This window comes from Lissotriton helveticus, chromosome 4_1, assembly GCF_964261635.1.
Source record: "Lissotriton helveticus chromosome 4_1, aLisHel1.1, whole genome shotgun sequence".
Classification (NCBI taxonomy): Eukaryota; Metazoa; Chordata; class Amphibia; order Caudata; family Salamandridae; genus Lissotriton; species Lissotriton helveticus.
In genome coordinates, this window is record NC_136063.1 from 444188776 (window position 1) to 444216459 (window position 27684).

Here is a 27684-nt window from a genome sequence, read left to right on the forward strand (position 1 = left end):
ACATTACCTAAGGTAAGTAACTTGTTCTTCTTATAGAGAGTTCTAACTGCAGGTTGCTCACCCTGTGAATAGATACCAAAGCATTACCTCCCAGGTGGTTGGTGTGTGGAATGTCTCAGACCAGGAAATCCTGCAGGACAGGTCGGGAGAAGTGCCCATCCCACTGGACCTGGCAATCCAGGCAGTACTGCTTTATGAACATGTGTAAGGCCGCCCATGAAGGAGTTTGGAAAATGCCCATGACTGGCACACAGCATGCCAGCGAGGTGGTAGGAGCCTTCGCTCAGGTAGAACTAGCGTGCAATCCTTCTGATGGCTGCTTCTTGGTGAACCCATAGCAGATATTGATGTATAGTACAATACACCTTGACATGGTCCTCTTACCCCCAGAAATGTTAATGAAAAGGTGGCTTTCCTGACGGTAATCTCCGATTCGGTCCCCATAGGAGCCAAGTGCCCGTTCAGGATCCAGGCGAGGAAGTCATTCTTTCTCCTTGGAGGGGTGAGGTGGTACACAGACAGCTAGAAAGGAGATGGATTGCACAATGTAGAAATGAGTGACTTCCTTGGGCATAAATGTTGGTTTTGTCCCGAGGGTTAATTTGGCCGGTAAGAAAGATGTATATGGGCGAACCACGGATAATGCCTGGAATTCACTCACTCACTCTGCCGATGTCAGGGCGATGAGGAATGCTGTCTTGATGGCAAGAAGACAAAGAGAGCAACTGTTACTCAGTTTGAAGGCAGTACACATCAAGTAGGTGAGTAGCAAATTAAGGTCCCACTGTGGCATGTGAAATGGAGTTGGCGGGATAATATGAACACAGGAATGCCTTGCTCGGCCAATGACAAACAGAATAGGAGAACATCAGATAACTGTGCTCTCAGGGTTTGTAAACTTTGTATGTCTTGGGAAGAGCACCAGACAACTAAAGTCTGGCCGTTCCCTGCAATTAATCAATTTAGTTTTAGACGCCTGGCTGCCAAGATTACACCAACCACTTAGAGAGGAAGACCGAAAGCCGTCAACTATCGCTGCTTGATCTCCATGTATGGAGGTGTAGGTTGTGCAGGCTCAGGTAAAGGACCAACACATGTTGCTGTGAAAGGAAGTTTCCTGAAGAGACAGCCATTTCGGTAGGCAAATGCTCATGGGCAGAAGTTCCAGGTACTGCACTATTCTGGACCAGGCCAGAGCCATTAGGATGATTTAGGCCCAGTATTTCTATCTTTTTCAGCACTCTGGGCAGTAAAGGGAGGGGCAGAAAGGAACACAGGAGTACCGAGATCCATTGTAGGTGGAACGCGTCTACCAGAGAGGACTGCCTTGGGATTTCCAACGTACAAAAGCTTGGACTTCGCATGTTCTCTGTGGTGGGGAGTAGATTGAGTCACGGATCTCCACATTGGAGGAAGACGCCCTGTGTCTTCTCTGAGTTTACCTGCTATTTGTGGTACCCCAGCTGAGTTCGTCCACCCTGACCGTAAAAGATCCTGCCTAGTGGTGCACCATCAGGGCGAAGACCTAATGATTCAGGCCTCCAGATACAGATTCCAAAACATCACACCCCCACCCTTGTCTGTTGCAGTACCATATGATGATTGTGTTGTCTGTTAGCACGTGTGCCTGTGCTCCTATGATGTTCGGGAATAACGTTTTCAGTGCCAAGCATATTGGTCGCAACTCCAATAATTTGATGTGGATGTAAGCTTCTGCCAGAAACCAACGTCCTCTGTTCTCTACCTCTCCCAGGTGACCTACCCAAGTCAGAAACAATGTATCCGCCACAACTGTTAATTTTGGGTAGGGTAGGAAGAGGGGTCTGCAAGCGGTCAAATTGAGGTCAAGTAGGTACCACTGCAGGTCTTCTTCGGCATCTGGATGGAATCGGACAGATTGTCTTGGTGCTGAGCCCACCGAGACTTGAAAGTATGTCATGTTTCATGTGAAAAAGTTACTTGCCTTTGGTAACACCTCTTCTGGTGGAGACTGTAGAAAGCTGGCTTTGTGGTAGTGTGGGAGAGAGGTTTAGGCTTGTCAGAGGGTAGTGTTAAGCATTTGTTGCACACAAAGGGTCAATAAATGAGACACATACTGTAGAAGAAACTTGATTCAATTTAGATAAATGACATGTTTCTATAATTTTAGACACCAAGATTATCGGAATCAGGTAAGTACTTTAAACATTATCAAATGTTAGGATATAAACAGTAGAAAATGACAGCAGTCAGATTTGAGGCATGAGCCTTGAACGCAGTAAGGTTATTCTATTGGAGAAACATTCACTACATAGACACATTTACAGACTACTTACAGGACTGTTCTTCTGGGTTTGGTAGGGGTCAAGGTCCAAGTAAGCACCAAGAGTTCAAGTTTACCTGCCCTGGGCTGTCTGGGTGCAGAGGTGCTTTATGCGGCGGTAGCCTCGAACACTACCAGTTAAAGTCAATGGGGAAAAGTAATAGTAACAAAAAGCGGCAAGGGGGTCCCGGGGGACCACTCCGGCAGAACCCAAGAGGGAACTTGGCTCTTGAGGGTCTCAGGACCACAAGGCCACCATTGGTTTACGTGAGCCTGGGCTGGGGAGCTCAAGTGCAGAAGGGTTTTGTCTGGGGGGGTCGGTGAGTTAGAGGCTCTATGGTTCTTGGTCTCCCTACAGAAGCAGGGAAAAGAAACACTGCAGGGCCACTCCCGGTGTGCAGCTGGTCTCTCTCAGAGTCCCTTGAAGTGCAGGCAAGTTTTGGCGGCGGTGTTGTTCTACCTGAACACAAACAAGCCCTGGTGCTTGCAACTAGCTTCCAGTACCGCGGTTATTGGAAGTGGGCAGCTAATGGGGGTCCTGCATCTCCAAACTTGGCAGGGAGATGGATCTGACCCCCTAGAGCACATAGTCCTCTTGCTGGGGTCCTACTTCCTCAGTGGGCCCGGGGGTCGACAGAACACCGTACCGGCCAGCTGCAGTCCCTACCTGCAGATGCAGGGGGTGGCTCCTCTACTCCAAGGGAGATGCTGCGGGGTCGAGGAAGTGCTTGGCAGACATCCAGGCGCTTGGGGAGGCTGTTCCGCTTTGGGCGAGCCAGTGATTGTCTGGAGAGCAGTAATCAGGCAGGGTTTTGCACCACTGTAGACGCTGGTCACAGTTCTTAAGTCTTCGGCTCTTCTTTGTCAATCTTCTTCTTCAGGGAGATGAATCTGAGCTCCTGGTGTCAGGGGGCCTCAATTTAGGGGTGTTAACGGGAGTGTAGGGTAGTAGTCAATAGGCTACTGACCCTTTGGTTCACTACACCCCTTATATGACCACTTCCTGTGAGTGTGCATAATCCTGTGCCAATGTTCCTAATTACACAACAACCAAGATGGTGAAATCCTTCTTTTGTGTCCTCCTCAGGTAGCCCACCTTAGGGGTCTGACTAGCCTTTCAGTGTAACACACCTCCTGACTATCTAATTTTCTGCCTCTCTTGTGCCAAATGGGCCTCGGGCAGGGGGTGGTATTCTCCATGTCTGGAGGAAACCAGGGTCACATATCAAAGGTGGCAGAGGCTTCGAGGCCTCTGGCCTTGACAAGCTAATCTCACTAGACATCCTGCTGGAGGAGGACCTCTGAGAGTGTGGGTTCTCCCTGGCAGGGGGTATGAAACGCATCTGTGGTGGCAGGCTGGCAGAGTCCGTCAGCCATCACACTACAAGACCAGTAAAGTTTTAGAGGGCATCTCTAAGGTGCCCGCTGGGTGCTTCTCATAACAAATTCAGTATTTACATCAGTACAGATTTATTATGACATGGCGTATAATAACAAACACCAGTATTTTCAGTGAAGCCATCATGTAGCTGGGTAACTCGTGATGACCAGTGCCCAATACGTATTAAGATGGCTTCCCTGTGCACTTGCAATATCTAGTATTAGAACTAGACATCCCAGGGGCATATCTGCTCATGCAGATGTGTCCTCCGATATACTATAACGCACCCTGCCTTAGGGCTCTAAGGTCTGCTGTAGGAGTGACTAACATACAGTACATGCAGTGCACTTTGGCATGGCATCTTTTCAGAATGGTATCCACCATTTTGTGCAGCCAGCATGTAATTCGTGTGTGGGTCCCTTAGGGTGGCATAAGACATTCTTCAGCCATTAGGGACCCTCTTTAGTACCCATGCCTTAGGTACAAGGGGTACTATTTACTAGGGACTTATAGGAGTGCTAAAGTCTTGCCAATTGGGTTACAATTGGATTTTTAAACTTGTTTTAAGGGAAAGAGCACTGGCACTGAGGCCTGGTTAGAAGGCCTCGGTGCACTGTCAGAGTTGAAAACCAGCATCCAGTAGTACAAACTGGGGTAAAACATGGGGGGACAACTGCAACAAAATTCCACTTTCCTACACAGACTGTATCCCAATTCAGAACCTGCATGTGCAACCTGGTGTGGTCCACAAGCCCGATACAAGTGGCAAAGAAGCCTAAGAGCAAACCTCCCTGAGACCTTAGCTGCAGATTGAAACATATGGGATAATAGACTGAATGTTCTGGACTCAAGGCAAAGAGATGGCTCAGAAGAGCACAGCTTCCAGGATGGCTCTGATAAAGTTAGGCAGTTCTGAAAGAGTCTGGTGTGAATTTGGCACGTTGATAGAAAACCCCAACAATGTTAATAGGTTGGCGGTCGTCTGGACATGGTTTACAACTGTATGTGGCAATTCCACTTTCTGTAGCCAGTCATCGAGATATAAGAAGACAGGTATTTCCAAACTCTGGATATGGGCTATGACCACAACTATCCCTCTATGAAAATCCAAGATGTACATGATTGGTCTAACTGACATCACAGGTAATGTCTGTGGGACTGCAGGACAGGGATGTTAAATTATGCGTCCTGCAAGTCCAGCATTACCATCCAGTCTCCTGAATCTAGAGCAGACAGAACTTGGCATACATTTTTCAGATTTGGAGAACCCATTGTGATGCTCCTCCAGCAGAGGAGGTGGAATATGATGTGATTCTCTACTGATTAATCGTGTGCTGCCAAGGACAGGTTAAAACTGTTTTGCAGTGACAGCGGGGGAGGAGCTGGGTAGCTTGTTGCCCCTTGGGGCCTGGACCCTGTTGACGAGATCCCTAGTCTTGACCTCAAAAGGACTGGGAGGCCTGTTGTTGCCGAGGCACAGATTGTTTCTCCTTCGGTTTGTAGCTCCTACGGAAGCCTCAAAAGGGGCGCTGCTTTTAAAAGGGAGAAGATGTTCAAGGCTGGTTTACACTGGGTCGAGGATCTCTCTCCGCATGTTGGTATTAACCTCTTGAGTCAGTAAAGTAAGTCCAAAACCTCACACTGATTTATTCTCGCAAAGGAGGCAGACTCCTCAGAGGCGACTGAATTGGATTCCAGACCATTGGCATTCTGGAGGTAATCAAGTAGGTTGCCATGATCATTATACTGGTTGCCTTCTTCATAACCAGTATGGACGGTGTCATATTGTGGGGCTTTAGTGTCTGCTTTGTCAGAATATTGGGTACTGCGCAGTGGAACACGAGTCTCCGAATCTGATGGAACTATCAACGCTGTATCAAACGCCACTGATACTTGCCCCCGTTGTGTCGGACAGGACATCAAGGGTAAAGTCAAGCGTGTTGCCATAGGTGGAATCTTGCGTGATGTCAGAACCAGGACCGATGGTGCCGGCCTCGGGGACGACCTCCATATGAGTTTGAGGGGCACAGTCATGCGCAGAGCAAAGATCCGCTAACAATAACTCTACTGGAGGCTCCTTCAAATCCATGGAGCAAAGAGGCACTCCACAGGAATCCTCTGCAGCACAAAAAATCTCCTCCATAGCTACCTAAAGTTGGTATAGTTGTTGAGGTGTTGCAGTCCCTTCGGGAAAGAGCCGAAAGCACAACTAGAGTCGGAAACTGCTGCACAACAGGGGGTGACTCCACAGTGAAGTGACGCCCGGACCAAAGTGCGACTCAGTGGTGGGAGAGGCGATATGAGGGGGACCTATGCTTGGATTTTAAAAAATATTTTCGGGTGAGATTTCCTGGACTTGGTCTTGGGAGCAGGAGCGTGTCCGTGCTCTTGAATTTAACCGGATCATCGGGACTTTGACTGTGAGTGCTTTTTGGAATGACTGAGCTTGGCTCTGGGGTTGGTCTATTTTTCCATCTTAACACTGAAGGGACACAAAGTTGAGTTGTGTTCCGAGCCGAGGCACCAGACAGATGTTGTGGGTGTCCGTGACATCTGCCGGTTACAGTTACAACACAGTTTAAGACCTTGTTTTGGGAGGTGACAGAATTCAAGAGCTCCGAAATTGGCAAGCACAGAAAAAAAGGAACAGACGTAAGCGCATGAAGGTGGTGCATATATAGTAGCCCCGACGCCATGTCGGCGGCAGGACAGACACTACGCAGAGCTACACAATATCACCTGTCGACTAGTGAGGAAACAGCTACAAAGGTTTCTGGATCCAGTCTAGCACTTGGGGAAATTCACATAGTGAGGAATCTGTGGTTAGAAATCTATCAGAAATATAGTTCTGTGCCACAGCAAGAACCCAAATGCTATTTGCGTTCTTTTCCCAGCTTGGCTTTTTGCATGGGCCCAGGAGCATACACTTCAACATTGAAAGTCCCTTTGCTGATAATGTGATCTATTAATTTCCACTAGAACCTCTGATGCGTTTTTACAACATTTATTTGATGGACTCATGCTCATCAACATTCCCAGATTTCCATGTCAAAGTGGAACACGAAGTTTTAAGCCTGCATTTCTTAGAAGACAAACCTCTGTTGAGTGTAGATATGAAAAAACAGAAATACATAAGATACAATTCCTTATTTCTCATGTCCTGATGCCCACTCCCTCCAGGCACAGTTGTCGCTAATTTCCGCAACACAAACTTACCTCATTTAAAACAACAGACAAAGCTTTTGTCGAAGGTACTCTATGCCCAATTGTATAGCACTGATATCGGTCCATCATACATCATGTCCTCAAACAAAAAAAAACTAGACACAAAATTTAAATATGAACACACTAACAAGAAAACACAACACTAATTTCAAGACTTACCATATTCTTCGAACGATGACCTGAGTAAGCGAAAGTAGACAAATTGTAAAAACCACGATGTAGAACGGAAGCAGAGATGACTGTGTGAGTCGTAAAAGGGAGTCCTGCGAAGGGGGCTGAAGTGATGCTTGGCAAAGCAACCAATTCATAGAGAAGCTCCTAGTTATAAAAAAATACATTTTCATTAATGGTTTCTTTATTGTCACAGACTCTCAAACATTTGCGGGCACTACGGTGTTGTTATTAGTTAGTATGAGTGCAATACATCTGTTTAAATAGAGCGACTCACATGCAAACTGACATCATTTCAAATACTTACTGAGCACTATTTATACTGGGTGACAGTAACATCCGAAAAAAATTTCATACTTTGTAACTGCCTGCAGTTTACACACTTATAAGGATAGACAGAGTATTCAGCAGAAAGAGCACTACCACAGATAAATAACTTGCTATTTTAAATGAATAGATACCAAAGCAGAAGCTCCTAAAAGCCTAAGGGTTTGAAGAGTGGACTTTACACCAGGAAATCCTGCACGACCGAGAGTGCAAAACATCAGTCCCTGCAGACCTGAGAGTCAAGATAGTATGGTGGGTGAAGGTATAGACAGAAGCCCTCGTAGCCGCCTGGCAGATGTCAGTACCGGAACACCCCTGGCAAAGGCCATATTGCATCATTGGCTCTGATAAAGTGAACCCGAATGCCCTCAGGAGGTTCCTTCTTGGCCAAGGCATAGCACATTTAAATGCAGAGAACGAACCATCTGTATAAGGCGAGTACTCCGCAGTCTGATGGATATAAATACTAAGGGCTCTCTCGGGAACCAACCAATGAAGTCCCTCCTCTGCCTTAAAGGGACATGGTAGCAAGAACAAAGTAGAGAATGTGATAGACTGTCCAACATGGAAAAGCAACAATACCATCAACAGAGGGGAAGCCACAGTTTGAAACATGTCCAGAAAGAAGATGGTATATGGTGGTCTGACTTAAACCACCTGCAGTTTACGGACAGCACATGGAAAAGACCACAAAGAGCAAGACTCTTAAGAGTCAGCAGCCTAAAGAACTGCAATGCATCGTCTGAAAAGGTGTGCACTTAAGGAAGGTAAGAACCATAATGTCCCAATGCAGCATAAAAAAATAGGAGGAGGAGGACCTCTGTCAAAAAACACATCACATCTGGGGACTTAAACAGAGGGGGCTAATCAAACAAATGCAGAACGGTTGAGAGGGCAATCTTAAACAGTAACCACAAGAAGGCCTTGCAGTTCAAATAGAAGATATACAGAATTACATAAAAAAGTTTAACCTGCAAAGGTTTGAAGAGGTGGTCCTCGAAGCAGGTCACACATTTTGCCCAGCACCCACAATATATAGACTTCATGGATGGACAGCAAGCAGACAATATGACATCCACCTCTTCCTGAGACAGATCATACCCGCTCATTTGGTTCTGCTCAATCTCCACACACAGATGTACAGGTTCTAGAGGTTCAGTATAGAATTCTGCCATGTTGTTGAGAGATTACGTCTTCCCAAAGAGGTAGACACAGCAGGGGCACATGCTCAGACTCAGCAGGTTTGAGCACTAGATCCTCAGAGCCAGCCTGCGGCTATCACGATCAGTTGACATGTCTTTCCAAACCTCCTTCATAACTCAGTTAAGTAACCTTCTTCTGAACCCTGGGAAGCAACAGCAGAGGGATACAAGTGTCAAGGAGACTAGATTCCCACGGAGGGCAGGAATGAGTCCACCAAGGAGCCCTCAAACAGAAACACTAAAGCGCAAAAGGCTAGACAAAGAGTGTTCTTAGTGGTAGCAAAAAGATCTACCCACAACATGACCCACTGGGTGAAAACACAGTGCACTATCTCTGCGGATACCAATCGTGGTTAGCTAAGTGGCATCTTCTGGCACCTCCCCCATGGAAATCAGGGAACCTGAACCCACCAGATGATTCCCTGAAGGTTCAGTGAGCTCCACAGCCTCAGCGCCTCCTGGCACAGTGGACAGGACCCCACACTACCCTGTGTGTTGCAGTAGCACAAAGCAGTTATACTGTGCCAGAACGTGCACAAAACTGCCCTTGATGGTCAGCATGGAGATAAATAGGCCTTAATATCCAGAAGATACATGTGATGCCTGGTGTCACGAAAAGAATGGATGCCTCAGATCTTCACCTCATCCAGATGGCCTCCCCAGCCAAGAGCAGTGCATCCATCACTACTATCAGCTAAAGGTGGGGTTGGGAGAACGGTCAGCTGCAAGTAAAGCTGGTTTCTTTCATCCATCACAGCAGGTCCTGGGCCATCTTATGAAACACATGGATGTTGTCTGAGAAGGCCACCCAGTGCTGAGCCTCTATGTACCCATAGGCATGAAGCACAAAACAAATACAAGGTGAGGAGATTAATGATCCTCAGAATCATCAGGCTGGACCACAGAATCAAGACTGAAACATAGGCATCACATGTTGAATGTCAGATTCACTGCAGGATGGGAAAAACTTTGAACACCATTTTGTCCATAACGGACACTATAAACAGAATCCTCTGCCATGTCAGAAGATGGGATTTCGGCTCCGTAACAGAGAAAGCCAAGAATGGTATATAGCAAGATGGCAGTATGCCAGTGGTCCGCAACAGATTGTCACAAGTCCATCTGCAACAGTCAGACGTCAATGAGGAGGAAGATATACACACCTGACTTGGGTAGATTAGCTGTTACCACCACCATTACCTTGTGTTATCAAGTGGATCTGGGCGAGTTGGAAGGTCACGACAGTGAACTGGAAGTGTTTCTCCCACACAATGCGTAGGAGAAAGCACCCTGCAGGACAGGTACATGAAAGTATGCATTCTGCGCATCTAAGGACAACACCATCCAAACCTCAGAATCTAGAACCGAGTAGACCTAGATCTAGTCAGCATCTTAACTTTGTACTTTTGAAGGAAGGTGTTCAAGAACCAAAGAACTAAAATCAGACTGGGTCTACAGTCTTTCTTTGGCCCCAAGCATTATCAAGAGTAGCGCCCTTTGCCCCTTTACTTCTTGGTGACTATTACCCCTTTGGCCAGCAATGAGTGAACGGCTTTCTCAAGGATAAAGGCATACTCTGCCGAAGTCCAAACTAGGATAGGAAAAAATCACGCACCAGCTGGACATACAAATTGTATTTTGCCCCCTACTGGACTCAGGTAATTCCCAAAACGGAAAGCAGAAGGGCTTGATGGTGGCAGCAGAATAGGAAGATGACGGACCACCCTGTTGGTGGTCCCGTCCCCATCCACCACCACACCCTCCAGAACCTTGAACAGCAGTATGGGCTGAGATGGCTGCCTTTGGCGGTAAACAAGACCCTAGGACCGTCCTATAGATTGTACTTGGCTGCATCCTTATCATCGTGGACATTCTAGGCAAAGGTATTTTAAAAATCCTCAGGGACAGTGGGTAAAATCTCCCTCCCAATATCCCAGAAAGCATGACTGCATTTCCCCAACAGGCAGGCAGAATTCAGAGAAGGCAGTGCCTGACAGAAAGGAACACTTGCCGACCAAGTACATCAATACCCTTTGAATCTATCAGGTGGGGCCATAGGGAAGGCATTCTAGTTCCCTTCACTAGCAAAAGCTTGGACTACAAGACTAACCAGTGTTGGGTGCTGGATCAAAATGGCCAGATTACCCAGAACATGCCTATAGCATCTAGCGCTAAACATGATTTCGACCACGCCGCAGACAATGTTCCGGTTAGGGGCTCATTGAAATGTAGCAAAGACTCATAAGTTAAAGGTGTTGCAAGATTTCTGTCAGCAAATTCGCTCTAGGTTCCAAAGTTGGGGAACGTAGTTTCAACGTCTTTGCGGCCTTATGCACTTTCCTCACTGGATGGCTCTAATGAGAAGTCCAATTCAGTCTGTGCTCGGTTAGTGAGAATACTAGCATTCTGAAGCTCTAAATACAGACCAGCAGGAGTATAGTGATGCACTTTATCACTATGAGGCTCTATTCCTTGGGATGCCATTTTTGCTGTGCCTCACGCCACTGCCTGTTAGCGCTCTTGCTTTCCAGGGAGCGTTACGCCTCGGCCCCCTACGTAATGGCCCGGGAGCAGACGTGCAGCACCTTGTAGGCTCTCTACTGGTTGAACTGTTCTTAAATACTTTTAAACCTACGCACTGCCCATACTTCTTTGTGATTACTATTTGTACTTGAATCAATTTGTGTTTTATTGCTATTTTTAAATACTGAATCTGATTTTGAGGCACCTTATTACTACTAGGCTCTGTTCCTTATGAGGCCATTTTTGTTGTGCCTCACGCTATTGCCAGTTAGCGCTCTAGACTTTCATGTGACGTTACGCCTCGGCCCCCTACTTAATGGCCCATGAGCGGACGTGCAGCGGGCGCGTCAAAGGCGCGCCCGCCGCGCCCTCCCAGGACCAAGGGCCACAACCCCTGGCCCAACTAGTGTTATGAGACTAGTTTATTGAGCCAGACAATTGACTGAGCTGCGTCAAGCATTTTCCTCCAATTGCAATATTTTAAAATTAAATAAAGCCCTCTCTGTTTGCCAGCATTGTTTGTTCTCTCCCACTTGTTCCATTCAAAGTATTGATTTCAACGGTGGGGTTCAACACAAACTTAATGAAGTAGGAAAATGTAATTATACAGGGCTACCGAACAGGACTACGCCTAAATGTACACTCTCCTTACAAAGATTTTACATTCTACAACATTTATTACAGATCACTCCCTAAACACCAAGCAAACTTTTTCGATCTTCTGATAAATAATCAACCAGATGCTGTCTTTTTAACAGAGACCTGGGTACAGGAAAGCTCGGACCCGGATGTGGCAACGGTGCTTCCACCTAACTACTCCATTATAAGAAAGGACAGAAAGATGAAGATGGGGGTGGCATAGCGATTATTCATTATAATTCTCTAGTATGTAAAACAGATGATTTTATTGCCACGGATTGTGAAGCCTTACTATTTAAAATTGAGCTCACGCCTAATTTCACATTCTCTGGTATAATGATGTACCGCCCTCGGACCCTGCTGGGCCACGGACACTTTCCTTTCCTGATCAGGCAGCCCTTCATATTTTGAAGGCTGACAATTTCATCATATTGGGTGATAGGAAATTAGAAGCAATGAACGTTCTGCTATGTAATTCAGGTACTACACATCTAGCGGGTCATTTGCTAGATCTTGTTATTTACAATCTGTCTGATCTTAGCTGAGTCCCTGCTCTTCCCTTATGCTGGTCCGATCATTTTGCTGTAGCTTTCTTGCTGAAAGTTGCGTCTTTTCCTTCAGCGACCTGCCTGGTGCCAGAACAAAAGATGAGAAGTTGGGCAATGCTCGATGTCCCGGCTCTTAACAAACTTCTAGTTGACAGTAGAACAGCTGTGTAACAGTTCTCAACTACTGACCTTGGTCCCAACCAAAATTGGATTTTACAAGCGGTAGAAACTTGCCTCCCTTTGTCCAACAAGCGCTTTAACAGACATCTGCCACCAGCTCCCTGGTTCACTGAGAGGCTCAAGAGTGAAAAGTCTAAATGTAAAAACCTAGGAAGATGTTAGAGGAAGCACTATCATGAAGATGCCAAGAGGCATATAAAAACAGCCCTAAGTGAATCCCATATTCTCTTTAAAGTAGCCCGAGCTGAGTTTTTCTCACATAAATCTCTCGAGCACAAAATTGCTCCAAAACGCTTTTCAAGGTGGTGAAAGAACTATCGGGCTCGGAAACCCAGACTACTCCCTTGCTCTTACTGGCACTCAATGTGAAGAAATCGCCTTTTACGTTACGGATATGGGGACCCATTATGATGGCGGGCTATCACAACCACATGGACCCCTGCCATATTAGCATGGCGGGGGGTACCCCGGCGGACGGAAAGTCTGTCTGCCGCTTTTCAGCCGGTGACGATTGCCGACCGGGCGGAACTCAACCATGATATGGTGGAGGTACCTGGAAGGCACCGCCATCCATATTATGATGTCCTGTTTACAAGGCTTTTCCATGGCGGCAATGCTGCCATGGAAATGCCGGCGGAAATTGCTTTGGGGCCTGTTGCGAGCACCTGGGGAGGTAGGGCGTGAGGGGCTGCACTTGGGGGATATCTATTGTATCCCCCTACATTGCCACACACTAGGTGGCAGGCACCGCGCAGTGCCTGTCACGTTGTGCATGGCAAAGTGCAATATGTCATTTTGGCATTGCGGCGGGTGCTGCCACCGCAATGTTAGGTATAAATGGATGCGACCACCAGGGTGGCGGTCCCATCCTAATCAGTGTTGCGGGACCGCCGCACCGTTGGCGGTCCGTCCCAGCACAGCCATCCTAATGGGGCCCAAAGTTGGAAAAAACACTCTGCTCTGCTTAGTAAACACTCTCAAAATATTCCACCTGAGACCGAGACCACTTCTAATGCTACGCCGGATTTTGTGGTGACAGGACCCAACATTAATACTTCCTCCGGCAAATTGGAAACTTGGACTCTCTTGGAACCTAGCTCCTTTAGCCATTTTTTGGCAAACATTAAATCTGGTTCACCCCCTTGACTTACTTCCTATTCATGTGATTAGCTAGACGCTTCCATACTTTCAATAATTATTGAACTTCTAAATGCCTCCTTACAGGAGGGCCTAGCTCTGCTGGAATGGAAACATGCGATGGTGCCTCCTCTTCTGAAGAAAGCCAATGCCGACCCAGCCAAGCCATCTAACTTTCGTCCTATCTCGCTGCTTCCGTATTTTCTAAAATTCTGGAAAAGCATGTAACTGGTCAGCTGACCTCCTTTGTTGGGTCTCAGAATTTTCTTCATACCTCTCAATCAGGGCTTAGAGCTGGTTTCTGTACTGAATCAACTCTACTTGGAGTCACTGAAATGTTAAGGCACCGGTTAAATGAGGGTGATATGGCAGCCCTTATCTTGCTGGATCTTAGCGCTGCATTAGACACTGTGTCTTATTCTGTCCTGTTGAGAGCCTTGCAGTCCTTGAACCTGGCAGGTCTAGCCTTGCAGTGGCTCTTCTCTTTTTTAACTGACCGAACTTTTCAGGTAATTTCTGCATCAGCCTATTACAATTCTAATCCGTCCCCTTATGGAGTTTCTCATGGCTCTGTGCTGAGCCCACTGCTATTTAATGTGTATGTCCGTCCTTTGGCAGATGTTGTTGAAGAGGCTGGTCTGTCCCTCTTTTCCTATGCTGATGACACTCACAGATAATTTTTTCCCTTTGTTCTTCTAAGGAGTCGGACCCCTCTGTTCTTCAGTCAGGTCTGAGCAAAGTTGCATCCTGGATTCAAAACAACTTGCTTAGATTAAATGGGGACAAGACTAAAGTCATGATCTTAGGGAGAAAACTTGATCTTTGGGGACCTCAACACTGGCCCTCTGAAATGGGTGCCTTACCTTGCCGGTATATCATGTTCACAATTTGGGCTTCATCATTGACAAACATCTTTCGATGAAACAACAAATCACCAAATTGTCCTCCACCTGTTTTACGGTTTTAAAATGGTTGAAGAAAATGTTATGGATGATTCCCCTCTCTGCTCAGAGAACAGTAGTCCATGCCCTAGTTACCTCTAGGTTAGACTACGGCAATGTTCTTTATTTGTGCTCTAACAAAGCAACGAACCAGAGACTTCAAGTGGAGCAGAATGCGGCTGCAAGACTGCTGCTTCATGTGCCTAAGTCTACCTCAGTCGCAGGCTTCCTTCGTAACCTTCCTTGGCTGATGGTGGAGTACTGAGTCAAATTCAAAGCCTTGTGCTAGATGTTTAAAATTAAAACTGGTATGGCCCCCAAATATTTGCAATACCTAGTTCAACACTACCAACCCTTGCGCCCTCTGAGCTCTGCCCAGCAGACAAGATTTACTGCCCCGAAATTCAAACTCTCTCGCATGCGTGGCCGATCCTTTTCCTATCTAGGACCAACCCTGTGGAATTCTATACCTAGCTCACTATGCGAGGAAACCGTGTATGGTGTATTTCGCAGAAGCTTGAAGACTTGGTTTTTAGGTCGAGCGACCTATCTCAATGCGCATGCGCATTGAGCGGGAGCTCGATATATAGCGGCTTAAACAGAGCTTACCGAGATCAGGCGATTCCCAGGCGATTTCTTGCCGTGCATGTGAAAGCGCGTGCACAATGCCACCAGCTGCTTGCCTCGCATTATCACATCAAAGGCGGCCGCATCTCAGGCCCCGCTGCTTCACACCCTCATGCCGCTCTCCCCGCTGCGCCCTCTCCCCTGCCCGCCGTGTCGCATTTCTCCTCGTACTTTCACTTTGACGGCCGCAGGCCGTCTCTCATGTTTCTCCTTGTTTTTTGTTCTCATTCCCGCCACCCTTTTAAATTCAACTGCTTTCAATCCAACAAAAGCTTTTACCAAGGCAGCACTGTAATCGCGTTCGGAGGCCTTACATGTCATCACGTGATTGAGTAATCTCCTTCGACGCATTGAAAGGAATTCTGAGGACATTGTAAACCTCAGCCTGGTTTTATTTCAACTTCAAGAATGCTTTCTGCCGTAGCTGTTTGTTTATAGGACACTTTCGGTGAATCTTATAAACATCCTCTGCCTCTGCCTTTCCTTTGTTGTCGCGCCTCTCACAACAGCACCCTGACCCTCCCACTCCCCCACCACAGAGCGTGTCTCAAGTCCGCACTTTCACGGCCGTGTCTCTTTCACGGCCAATGCTTGTCTTGACATTTTTCGTAGAACATTGAAATATTGCTGTTGGACATTTTTAATTAAAGCATGTGTAAAAATGATAGCAAGACATCTGCATTCATGTAATTTAACCTTAAAAAGCATGGGTCGGCAGGGCCTTGGAAAACGTGCATTATGTGCTCGCTGCATAATATACCGAAAATACAAAAATATATATAGACACATCTACAGATAAATAGACATAAACATACAAGGAGCGTGTCTCTCGGCCGCACTTTCACTTTCACGGCCGTGTCTCTTTCACGGCCAATGCTTGTCTTGACATTTTTCGTAGAACATTGAAATATTGCTGTTGGACATTTTTAATTAAAGCATGCCCCGGGGGCACCCCAAAAGCCATTGGCAGTCAGCTCGTGTTCCTTGTGAATAGGTCTGCGCGGCTGTCACAAATCATGTGCAGTCTGGGGGTCCGTTCAGTGCATTGTTATATCCCCTTTTTTTGCTCAAGGGGAGAGATGTGGCGCCGCGGCTAGGGTGACTCACTGGCTCCAGAATCTGACAGACCACCGGCGTCTGCAGCAGTTGGCGCAGCTTGCTACGTTTCCACATTTTCTTAGAATAAAACTGCATTGTGCTCGTGGAAAAGAGAAAAATAAAGGGATTTCTATTGTTTAAATTCAGCTCTTATCAATGGAACTTTGAGAAGGTTAATACAATTACCTGCTAGAATATCTCGAATCAATTAGAAATCAATAATTAGCCCCAGGATGAATTGAAACAAAGAGCAATTTACTACATAGAGTTACAGTAGATGACCAGAAGCGCAAATCTTGTACCAGGCTCCAGTAGAAGCCATTTGTAACTTGTGAGCTGGAATTGTTGCAGCGTTTCCTATTCATCTGGCAGCAACTTGCAGAGTTTATGGCTTCAGCAGCGACACATTTTCAGCAGAAATGATGGTAAACTGCAAGGATCTTATTTCAAAAGACAGCCAGGAGCATGTGATGTGGAGAGAATATCAATTCATATATTTTTAATGTTTGGATCGAAGCGTCATTTAACTGGCATTTTAAGTTTCCTCTTTGTTTATGACAAGAACGGGTTGGAAGTCTGTCTTTGGGAAATCCTCGCTAACGGCAAATTCAGAAATTCAGTTCCTGCAAATAAGTAGCCAGCTTCTGTTCACTATCCCACTTCTCATTTTAAAACATAATTTTATTTTCTGCAAAAACATATGACAGTATAAATTTAATTTCTTCAAAAACGTTTTTAATAACTTTCATTTTTTTATTACAAGTGCACTCGCTCTACACCGCGCCCGTGTGATCTCTCCAGCTGGTGCACAGCAGTGCATTCAAGCCGCTTTCAAGTCATGTAATCATGTGTGGGCCGTGGCAGAAGACAGTGTGAAGGACGAAATATAACCCTAGCCCTTTCTGCTGAGTCACAACACACTGCTGGAACAGTTGGCAGCATTACCTATCTCTGCAAACACACTCTGTATGTGACTAGCGTTCGTGGCCAAATAATCCTATTTTTTTTACTTTCATGCAAGAAGGGTGTCCAATGAGGGTTGGGATCCATGACACCTTTTAAGGATAACCACTATGTAAATCATTAGCATTTATATCAATTAAATGCATATTTCTCATATGTGTATGGCTTGTTTATTTAGCGTGGCCGCGCTGGACTCCCACGCAGTTTCTCTCCCCCCTCCTGCAGCATCTCCCTCATTGACTCGAACCGCTTCGTCTTTCCCCTCATTAACAGCCTTGTTCTTTGACCGGCTGTAATGAATGGTTTGTCACACGTGCACAGTGTCTATGGTGTCGCTGCCCCTTCCTGCCGGGGCTCACACTCTATAAAACGGTCCATGCCGTCCCCCGTAAACTTCAGTGCTCATTGCTTTTCACCGTAGAATGGCAGCTTTAATTTTGTGAGTGTTTTTGTGCGTGTCGTGTTTACTGCAGGCGATTTCCAAGAGTTAGGCCATTTTTAAACCCCTCGGGGACTTGTATGCAAAATGTAGGTTGTCAGAGCTGCTCCTCCACCCTCTCGCTCCACCCTGAGCAAACCGCGTCAACCATCTGCGAGATGAATGAGTGTTGCACCCTGCTAGTGTGAAAGCTCCCGAATGCCCTGGTAGTTGGTGACTGTTGCTGCTCCTGCACTGTCGCCGTGTACACTGTCACAACAGACGATAACAGTTTATTTCAGGTAGTGCTCACGCATTCACCACCTTTGAACAGCTCAACCCACGACAGACTCACTTTAGATGATGGTGATAAAACATGGTAGAGTTCTATGCCAGGCTTCACCTCAGGGACAGTTTGTGTGCTCCTCTGCAATTCTGGTTTTGGTCTTTCCTCGCCATCTGCTGCTTGCCCATTCACATCCCTGCCCCCCCTTCTCTATGTTACTCTTCCAACCAAATGCTTTTTTCCACCATTTGCTTACATCCCCAACACCCACCTCCTCCATCGCTGCTTCCTCTGAGCCTCTTCCCACTGCAAACAAAACAAGCATTGGCATAGCCCACCAGGTCTCGCTTTTGGGACCTTCTAAGTATTTTCTGATGGAGAGAGAGTCATTTTTTTAGACCCCCCCTCTATTCTTTCTCACCCTCTCTCTCTCTTGCTCCTTCTCCCACTCCTATTCCCTCTTCCCGCCCCTCCTTCCCTCACTCTCTCGCTCTCTTCCTTCTCTCTCTTTCTTTCTCCCCCTCTCTCCTCCCTCCCTCCCCTCCCTCCCCTCTCTCTCTTTCTCTCCCTCCTTCTTACCTCCCCCTCTCTCCACCCTCTCTTGCCCTATCCTTCTCTCTCTCTTGCTCCCTCTCCTCTTCCCTCCCTCCATCTCTCGGCCCTTCTTTCTCTCTCTCCCTCTTCCCTCCCTCTCCTCTCTCTCTCTCTCTCTCCCCTTCCTTCTCTCTCTCACCCTCTTGCCTCCCATCCCTACCTCACTCTCCGTCCCCCTTCCTTCTCTTTCTCTCTCCCTCACCCTTCTCCCTGTCTCTCGTATATTCAGTGCTTTTCAGGTACATTTGCAAAATATACTTTTGTGACCTCTGTCACATGAAACTAGGGTGATTCTTCTCTTGTAGTTGCATACTTGATCGATCACGGTTGTTTTCTGTAGTGAGAAGATAAGAGCGCACGTTCCCCGAATGTCTGAGCTGGGTTCCGGGTCTTCCCGGCTGTGATTGGTTGTAAGGTGGAACACAAACAGAGGCAGAAGTTACACAGTGATGTTTCCCATATGCCGTTAAATGAGAAGTGGATGTTGATGAATAAACACGTTACAAATCTGCCCCACTCCACGCAAATATTCGACAAACACATCGTTTAAATACATAGGGTAAACTTGGGGAGATACTAAACAAATACACTATTAGGTAGAACCGAGGCGCACGCACGCTTCAGTGATCAATGCTCTTCACCTTACTCCTTCTAAGGATAAAGAGGTAAGGAGGACGGAAGAAAGGTTACTCAATAGGGGAGAAATTAAGACTGCAATTAGCACTTTAGAAGCCAGCGGTGTAACGAGAGAGCCTTGTTTTAAGGCATGCGTTGTGCCCTGGACTCTCCCTCCCAACAAATCGACTCCCAGCCTCACTTTCTCTCTCTTCTCTGTCTCCCCTTGCCCTGACACACTCTGCACCCTCAAACACTCTGCACCCTCACACACACTGCACCCTCACACACACTGCACCCTCACACACAATCTGCACACTCACACACACTCTGCACCCTGAAACACACTCTGCACCCTGAAACACACACTGCACCCTCACACTCTGCACCCTCACACACTGCAATGGAACATACACTCCAAATAATACCACTCAGTGCCACATAATTACACGCCACACAATTACACTCTACTGAATACAACATAACCTCCCCATAATAACACTTAGTGCCACATAATTATATGCAACATAATTACACTGCACTCAATGCTAACAAACACTCCAAATACCACTCAGTGCCAGATAACTACACGCCACAAAATTACACTCTACTGAATACAACATACACTCCCCATATTACCACTCAGTGCCACATAATTACACGCCACATAATTACACTCTTCTCAATGCAACGTAAATGCACTCCACATAATACCACTCAGTGCCATATAGTTACACACCTCATACTTACACGCTACTCAATGCAACATAAATACACTTTATCTATCTATCGCCCTCACTCTATCTATCGATCGCCCTCACTCTATCTATCTATCTATCTATCTATCGCCGTCACTCTATCTATCTATCTATCTATCTATCTATCTATCTATCTATCTAAATATCTATCCATATATCTATCAGTCGCCCTCACTATATCTATCACCGTAACTAGTGTATTGGACTGCCTGATAAGCTACTCACCATATCATTTCCCAGGAATCTTAATTTATTTAATAGGCTGTAGGCAGGACGGGATGTGCATGAATCAATTAATTACTAAAGAACATGGCAGCATTCATCTCTGGTTAAACTTTTGGCGGAGCAGGATATAATCTACTTCGCTGTTGTCACCTCTTTACCACTTTGCCATTCTCTGAGAACTTGTAATCTTTGTGATTTACATAACTATCTGCAGGCAGGACAAACGTACATTAGGCATTTATTAATTATACAAATAAACATGGCAGTCAATCGTATCTGGTAACACTCCTGGCCGAGCGGGTAATACTAACGGCTACTAAAGTAAGAGCAAAGGACTACGCGCCTTAGCCACTGATTACGACCCTGTCCTTCGGCGGCATCTAACGCGGCTTTCACTCGGAAAGTAAAACCAAAGTTCCCGCCATGCTGTGCTGCCATCAGGAAACCGTGCACACTTGGCAAGGAGCCAGGACTGGGACCAGGTAGGACTGTTTCTTTATACTATCACACCCAGCTTGTGCTGTTCTTTTTTTATTGGGGGGTGGGGGGGGCAATGGGCTGGTTTGTGGTTATTTAGACTTAAAAATTTATTCATAATGTCATAGTCGCGTTGTCATGCTGCGTGCATGCAAAGTCCTGCAAGCCGCATCCAGTTCTATCTATCTATCTATCTATCTATCTATCTATCTATCTATCTATCGCCCTCACTCTATCTCCCTCACTCTATCTATCTATCTTTCTATCTAACTATTTATCTATCTTTCGTTCTCACTCTATCTGTCTATTGCCCTCACTCTACCTATCTATCTATCTATCTATCTATCACCCTCACTCTATCTATCTATCTATCGCCCTCACTCTATCGCACTCACTCTATCTATCGCACTCACTCTATCTATCGCACTCTATCACCCTCACTCTATCTCCCTCACTCTATCTATCTATCTATCTATCTATCACCCTCACTCTATATATCTATTGCCCTCACTCTATCTATCTATGTATCTATCGCCCTCACTCTATCTATCGCACTCACTCTATCGCACTCACTTTATCTATCGCCCTCACTCTATCTCCCTCACTCTATCTATCTATCTATCTATCTCCCTCACTCTATCTATCGCCCTCACTCTATCTATCGCACTCACTCTATCTATTGCACTCACTCTATCTATTGCACTCACTCTATCTATCGCCCTCACTCTATCAATCTATCGCACTCACTCTATCTATCACACTCACTCTATCTTTCTATCGCACTCACTCGATCTATCTATCGCACCCACTCTATCTATCGCACTCACTCTATCTATCGCACTCACTCTATCTATCTATCGCACTCACTCTATCTATCTATCGCACTCACTCTATCTATCGCACTTACTCTATCTATCTATCTATCGCATCACCACAGCATCACTCAGCACCACCACAGCATCACTCAGGGGCACCACAACATCACTATACGCTACCAAAGCATCACTGAACGCCACAGCATCACTTGTCGCCACCACATCATTCAGCGCCACCACAGCATCAATCTGTGCAACCATTCAACAACAACTGGTTCAAATATGTTCTCTCAATGTTTTAAGCTTTATTACAAATGTCACAAAAATTAAAAGCCATTGTTATGTGTAATATCAATACATCTAAGTCACGTAAATACAACACATATTGCATTACAAATGCTATAGGTGTCACATTTGCGAAAGTTATAACTATTGGCATTATAAATGACAAAGCTATTAATTTCGCTATTTTCAAAAACAAAACATAAATGAAACATAATTATATGCTACATAATTACACTGCACTCAATGCAACTTACACTCCAAACAACACCACTCAGTGCCATATCATTATATGCTACATAATTACTCTGCACTCAATGCAACATACACTCCAAATACCACTCAGTGCCACATAATTACACACCACAAAATTACACTCTATGAATACAACATACACTCCCCATATTCCCACTCAGTGCTATATAATTACATGACACATACTTACTCTATACTCAATGCAACATAAAGACACTTTATCTGTCTATCTATCGCCCTCACTCTATCGGTCTATCTATCGCACTCACTGTATCACCATCACTCTATCTATCGATCGCCCTCACTCTATCTATCTATTGCATCACCACAGCATCACTCAGCACCACCACAGCATCACTCAGGGGCACCACAACATCACTATGCGCTACTACAGCATCACTGAACGCCACAGCATTACTCGTAGCCACCATATCACTCAGCACCACCACAGCATCACTCAGTGGCACCACAACATCACTGAGCTCCACCACAGCATCAATCTGTGCAACCATTCAACAACAACTGGTTCAAATATGTTATCTCAATGTTTCAAGCTTTATTACAAATGTAACAAAAAGATGTTAATATTTCACTTCTGTTCTTGGATTTTCGTCACAATAAAATACACTGAACATAATCTTCACAAATGTTATTTACTAAAGTTTAAGCTATTGCCATTATAAATTACAATAACTTTTTTAAGTATTAATTATTTAAAAAAATAAAACCATTGTTATTTGTAATATCAATACATGTAAGTCACGTAAATACAACACATATTGCATTACAAATGCTATAGGTGTCACATTTGCGAAAGTTATAACTATTGGCATGGTAAATGACAAAGCTATTAATTTCGCTATTTTCAAAAACAAAACCTAAATAAAAAATTTGTCATTTACAATACCAATAGCTCAAACTTTCTTAATACGAGACCTATTGCATTGCAAATGCTTGTTTAATTCTGAGTTTCCTTCTTTTGTGCTTTATCTTTTCTTTCCTACTGGGATGGCACCAGGCAACCCCCTGGGGTAGCTGTGTGCCCTACAAATTCAATTTAATAATAATAATGAGCGAATAAATTGTCCACGTCCTCCATTTCAACATGTGGTACATTCTTAAAGTCCTGTAAGGCATCGGAGTCCGAACGAACAAGTTACTTACCTTCGGTAACGATATATCTGTAAGAAACAGTAGTTAGTATTAGATTCCTTACCTTAGAATATCCCCAGGCGTCAGTCTGGATCCGGAAACTTTTGCGTAGCAGTACCCCTGCGCGTCGGTAGGCGTCGTCTGCAGGCGTCCCCTGCGGCTCCGCGTCCGTCGTCGGCGTCGTGCGCCGTGATGACGTCGCTGGAGTATATAGACGCCGCCTCCGCGCGCTGACGTCAGTTCTTTGCACACAGCTTTTCCGCGCCAGAACACGCAGAGCCATGTAAGAACCAACACTGGTGCCATGCGAAACTAGGGCCCTGAAGGGGATGACCTTAACCCTATGTATCAGTTCGCAGAACGGGGAGTATGGGCGGGGCGGTAAGGAATCTAATACTAACTACTGTTTCTTACAGATATATCGTTACCGAAGGTAAGTAACTTGTTCATCTGAAAGAAACAGGTTAGTATTAGATTCCTTACCTTAGAATAGATACCCCAGCAATACCAACCCCGGAGGTGGGTCTGCGAACCAATACAGCCTACACCAGAAAGTCCTGGAGGACAGAACGGCCAAAGAAGCCATCCCTCCGGACTTGACTGTCCAGGCAGTAGTGCCTTGCAAACGTGTGCAGCGAGGCCCACGTAGCTGCCTGACAAATGTCCTGCAAGGGGACTCCCCGGCCCAGGGCAGTGGTAGCCGCCGTGGCCCGAGTGGAATGGGCTCTCAGCCCAACAGGAGGCTCCTTCCGAGCTAAAGAGTAACACGCTTTGATGCACAGGACGACCCACCGAGAGATGGTTCGTTTATGCACCGCCCTTCCCTTCTTCGCACCCACGTAGCCAACAAACAGTTGGTCATCCACCCGGAACTGGCGTGTGCGATCCATATAAAATGAAAGCGCACGTTTTGGGTCCAGACGATGGAGCCTCTCTTCATCCTTGGAAGGATGCGGAGGCGGGAAGAAGGAGGGTAAGGTGATGGACTGCCCGATGTGAAAAGCAGAAACCACTTTGGGCAGGAAAGAAGGTCTAGTTCTAAGAACCACCTTGTCTGGATGAATGGACAAGAAAGGAGGTTGTACAGAAAGAGCCTGGAGCTCACTCACTCTCCTGGCAGAGGTGATGGCAACCAGGAAGGCCGTCTTTAAAGTCAGGAGACGGAGAGGACAGGAATGAAGCGGCTCAAAGGGAGCGCACATCAAGAAAGTCAGAACCAGGTTCAAGTCCCACTGAGGCATCACGAACGGAACAGTTGGATACATGTGCGTGATGCCCTTCAAGAATCTCGTTACAATAGGGGACTTGAACAAAGATGGCTGATCAGGTAGCCTTAAGAAGGCGGAAAGGGCAGAAAGGTAGCCCTTGATAGTGCCCAGAGCAGAGCCCTGCTGGGCAAGAGAGAGAAGAAAGAGGAGAACCTCGGAGAGAGGGGCAGAAAGGGGATCCACAGCCTTTGCTGTGCACCATGCCACAAATCTGTTCCACCGGCAGGCGTATACCGACTTTGTGGAGGGACGCCTGGCTGCCAGAATCACATCACAGACTTCAGGAGGCAAGTCAAATGGCCTCAACTGTCGCCGCTCAATCTCCACGCATGGAGGTGGAGACTGGGCAGGTTCGGGTGGAGGACCGTCCCCTGCTGCTGCGACAGAAGGTCCTCTCGAAGGGGCAGGCGGATCGAGGGACCGACTGACATGCTGAGTAGCTCAGGATACCAGTACCTTCGAGCCCAGTCCGGAGCCACAAGGATAACTTGGGCCCGGTCGCGCCTGATCTTCTTCAGCACTCTGGGCAGAAGTGGTATAGGCGGAAAGGCGTACAACAGACCGCAGCTCCACTCGCGCCGAAAGGCGTCGCCGCGCGAGTGCCGTCTTGGAAACTCCAACGCGCAGAACTGATGACATTGCGCGTTCTCTTCTGTGGCGAATAGATCTAACCAAGGCTCTCCCCATTGCAGAAAGAGGCCTTTCGCCACGTCCGAGTTCAGACGCCATTCGTGATCCACCGAGCACCGACGGCTGAGTTCGTCTGCCCTGGCGTTCAGAGAACCTGCCAGGTGTTGAACCGTCAGAGCCACGCCCTGACGTTCCAGCCATTGCCAGAGACGCAGGGCCTCCTGGCAAAGGGTCCACGACCCCACTCCGCCCTGCTTGTTGCAGTACCACATGGCGGTGGTGTTGTCCGTGAACACCTGCACTACACTCCCGTTGACAAAGGGGAGGAATGCCTTCAGTGCTAGGCGAATCGCCCGCAGCTCCAACATGTTGATATGGAGCCGGGACTCCGCCGGAGACCAGATGCCTCTGATCTCCGCCTCTCCCAAGTGGCCTCCCCAGCCCTGGAGGGACGCGTCCGTCACAACTACGTGCTCCGGTTGGGGAAGGGAGAGGGATCTGCCTCTGACCCAATCGCGGTCCGTAAGCCACCACTGCAACTGTCTCGCAGTGCCCTCCGAGATCAGGACATGGTCGGATAGGTTGCCGTGATGCTGGGCCCACTGAAACTTCAGGTCCCACTGCAGAGCCCGCATCCGCCACCTGGCGTGATGCACCAGAAGGATGCAGGAGGCCATCAGCCCCAGCGTCAACCTGACCGAGACCCGGGATAACGGCCGAAAGATGGGAATCAGAGCCTGAATATCCCGGACCCGCCGTTCCGGAGGATAAACCCGAAACTGCGCCGAGTCGAGAACCGCTCCGATGAAAAGGAGCTTTTGAGAGGGACACAGGTGTGATTTCGGCTCATTGATGGAAAACCCCAGCTCGTGCAGGAGGTCTGCCGTCATCTGAAGGTGGTGGACGACTGTCTGGGGCGAGCCCGCCTTCAACAACCAGTCGTCGAGGTAGGGGAAGACTGAAATCCCTAACCGGCGCAGATGAGCTGCGACCACCGCCATCACTTTCGTGAACACCCGTGGGGCGCTGGTAAGGCCGAATGGGAGCACGATAAACTGAAAGTGCTCGTGGCCTACCGTGAACCGCAGGTAACGCCGGTGGGCCGGCAGGACGGGGATGTGAAAATACGCATCCTGCAAGTCCAACGCCACCATCCAGTCTTGCGGGTCTAGAGCAGCCAAGACCTGAGCCAAAGTCAACATCTTGAACTTCTCCTTCCGGAGGAAGCCGTTGACGTTCCGTAGATCCAAGATAGGACGCAGGCCCCCCTTGTCCTTCTTGGGTACCAGAAAGTAGTGGGAATAGCAACCACACCCTACTTCTGGCCCAGGAACGCGCTCGATGGCCCCCTTGGCCAAGAGGGCCGTAACTTCCTCCTGCAGAAGTGTCAAGTGGTCCCCCGACACACGGTGGTTCTGCGGTGGCATGGCTGGAGGAGTGGTCTTGAAGGGGAGGGAGTAGCCCCTTCGGACAAGCTGCAGCACCCACCTGTCCGATGTGATAGTGCGCCAGCGGGAGTGGTGATGGCGAACCCTGCCACCCACTGGCGTCACATGGGCCTGAAAGCACGGACCAGGAGGATTTGGAGGCTGTCGCTGCGGGGGGAGGTGTGGTCTGACCTCGCCGTTGTCCCCGACCGCCTCCACGGCGGAATCCACAGTCGCCACCGCGTTGAGAAGTGTTCTGCGGTGCGTGGCTGGCAGCACGTGTGGGACCGCCCCTTCCTTGGCCACGAAAGGAGCGAAACGAACCCGTTTGCTGGCGCTGGGTCGAAAGACCCAAGGACTTGGCCGTGACCCTGGAGTCCTTGAAGCGCTCCAGCGCGTGGTCCGCCTTGTCGCCAAACAGGCGACTGCCATCGAACGGCATGTCCATCAAAGTATTTTGGACATCTGCCGAAAAATTGGCGGATCTCAGCCAGGCGTGGCGACGAATCGCCACCGTCGTGGACATCGCTCTGCCCAGCGAGTCGGTCGAATCAAGACCACACCTGATGGAATATCTTGCTGCATCTCGGCCTTCAATCATAGCCTGGCCGAGCTTTGCCCGTACCTCCTGCGGGCATTCAGGCAGCAACTCCGCGACCGTATCCCACAGAGAGTGGGTGTAGCGGCCCAAGAGGCATGCGGTGTTGCAAGACCGCAGTCCCAAACTCAGGGACGAGAAGACCTTCTTTCCATACTGGTCGTACCTCTTAGATTCCCGATCGGGCGGGCAGACGGGAATGCGGTCTGGGAAGTTGAGGCCTGGATCACCAGACTCTCAGGGGTGGGATGGGTGGACAGGAACTTGGGGTCGTCCGGACACGGACGGTGGCGTCTGGCCACGTTCCTATCAACAGGCGAACCTGAAGCGGGCCTGGACCACGTGCCCAAAAGAACGTCTGTCAAGGCTTCGTTGAACGGCAGCAGAGGCTCCTGCGGGCATGCCTGCGGTTTGAAGACCTCGGTGAGGATGTTAGGCCTCACGACCGCGACGGGGAGCTCAAGGTGTAAGGCCTTGGCAGCCCTCATCAACACCACTGAATAAGCAGCCCCAGCCTCCGAGGCCACTGTAGGAGGCGAGACAAAACCAGGGTTAGGAGAGTCGTCCAGACCACTGGCGTCACCCAAATCACCTGTCCAGTCCACGTCATACTGACACTC

General features: G+C 47.6%; 1 protein-coding gene across 1 annotated transcript in view; it reads right to left on the reverse strand.

The window, feature by feature from the left end:
• DPY19L4 (dpy-19 like 4) overlaps window positions 1-27684 on the reverse strand; it is a 672410-nt gene that overhangs the window by 303417 nt on the left and 341309 nt on the right. Inside the window, exon 12 of the mRNA XM_078687017.1 lies at window positions 7068-7226. Within this exon, the coding sequence (XP_078543143.1) occupies window positions 7068-7226 (159 nt within the window). The remainder of the gene's footprint in view (window positions 1-7067; window positions 7227-27684) is intronic.